The sequence below is a fragment of the Galeopterus variegatus genome, unplaced genomic scaffold, assembly GCF_000696425.1.
Source record: "Galeopterus variegatus unplaced genomic scaffold, G_variegatus-3.0.2 Scaffold5815, whole genome shotgun sequence".
In the NCBI taxonomy this organism is placed as follows: Eukaryota; Metazoa; Chordata; class Mammalia; order Dermoptera; family Cynocephalidae; genus Galeopterus; species Galeopterus variegatus.
This window is the reverse complement of record NW_007731926.1, coordinates 24,066-25,311: the sequence shown is the minus strand read 5'-3', so window position 1 is coordinate 25,311 and position 1,246 is coordinate 24,066. Positions and strand designations below refer to the sequence as shown.

General features: G+C 50.7%; 1 protein-coding gene across 1 annotated transcript in view; it reads right to left on the bottom strand.

The window, feature by feature from the left end:
* Window positions 1-932, bottom strand: part of AMER2 (APC membrane recruitment protein 2) — a 12,705-nt gene extending 11,773 nt beyond the window's left edge. Inside the window, exon 1 of the mRNA XM_008590029.1 lies at window positions 749-932. Within this exon, the coding sequence (XP_008588251.1) occupies window positions 749-932 (184 nt within the window). The remainder of the gene's footprint in view (window positions 1-748) is intronic.
* Between the last annotated feature and the right edge of the window lie 314 nt (window positions 933-1,246).

The following is a 1,246-nucleotide window of genomic DNA, read 5'->3' as shown; positions in this document are numbered from 1 at the left end:
CCCAGCAGATTCCTATGATATGTCACAAATGAGTAGTTCGTTTTCTACAGTGTCCATCATCATGGTGCGTCAGGGCCCACTTCCCATGAACCGACCTTGACTTTTAGGGACAGAGGGTTGTGATGAAAGTGAGAAGTGTCATTCTCCCCCTCTGTGACAGGCACAGCTACCAACCAGCAGAGCTGCAGGTGAGTGTCTCCATCATCTCAATCAGAGGATAATGACTCCCCTTCTGGGGCTGTCATTTCTCACTTCTGAGTCACATGGCAGGGGGCCACTGCCCTTGGTTCTCTATTGTGGCACTTCGGATTGTGCTAGCTTGTGTAACAAATAGATCCCAACACATATGAATCAGCCTAGCAGAGCCTATTTCTTATGTTTTATTACATTTGGGCGGCCATAACCAAATATCATAGACCAAGTGGCTTAGAAAGAACAGAAGTTTATTTCTCACAGTTCCAGAGTCTGCGAAGTACCGATGGGAAGGCATCGGCAGATTTGCTGTCTGGTGAAGCCTTGCTTTGTGGTTACAGATGGCACCTTCTACCTGTGTCCTCACATGGTGGGAGGGGGGAAAGAAGCTCCCTGGAACCTATTTTATATGGGCACTAATCCGTTCACGAGGGGTCCACCCTCATGACCTAATCATTTTCCAGAATGCCCCACCTCCTAATGCCATCACCTTGGAGGTTAGGATTCCAGCATATGCCTTTGGGGATGACACACACATTCAGACCATAGCACTCACCTGCCAGTCCTAGGCAGGTCTTGAGGCCAGAGGAGGGGGTCTCTTCCATGTGATCATTCCGGGTCCCAGGCTTTGCCCTCTGTATCTCCTCTGGGGTCTTGCTGGCATCTGCATGTAGCCAGTGGAATGGGAGAGAGATCCTGGAAGAAACACGCCCATTTCCTAAAAGATTTGACTCAGACATGGTGCAAATCACTTCTTTTCACGTGCTGTTCATGACAACCAGCCCCACAGCCACATCTGGCTACAAGAGAGAGTGGGAAATACGGTGTATCCCTGTGCCTGGCCACATTCCTATTACTGTGGAAGGAGAAAACAGATGAGAGCAGCCAGCCAGCAGAACGTGCCACATGTCCACCTACCGCACAGCCATGCAGGGGACAGGTGGTGTTCTGCCTCCCCACGGGCTCACTTTCCTTCGCCCTTCTGCTCCCACAAGAAGGTGTGCTGGATTCCAGACCTCCATGTACCAATCTCTGTCACCCACTCCCAGCTGTT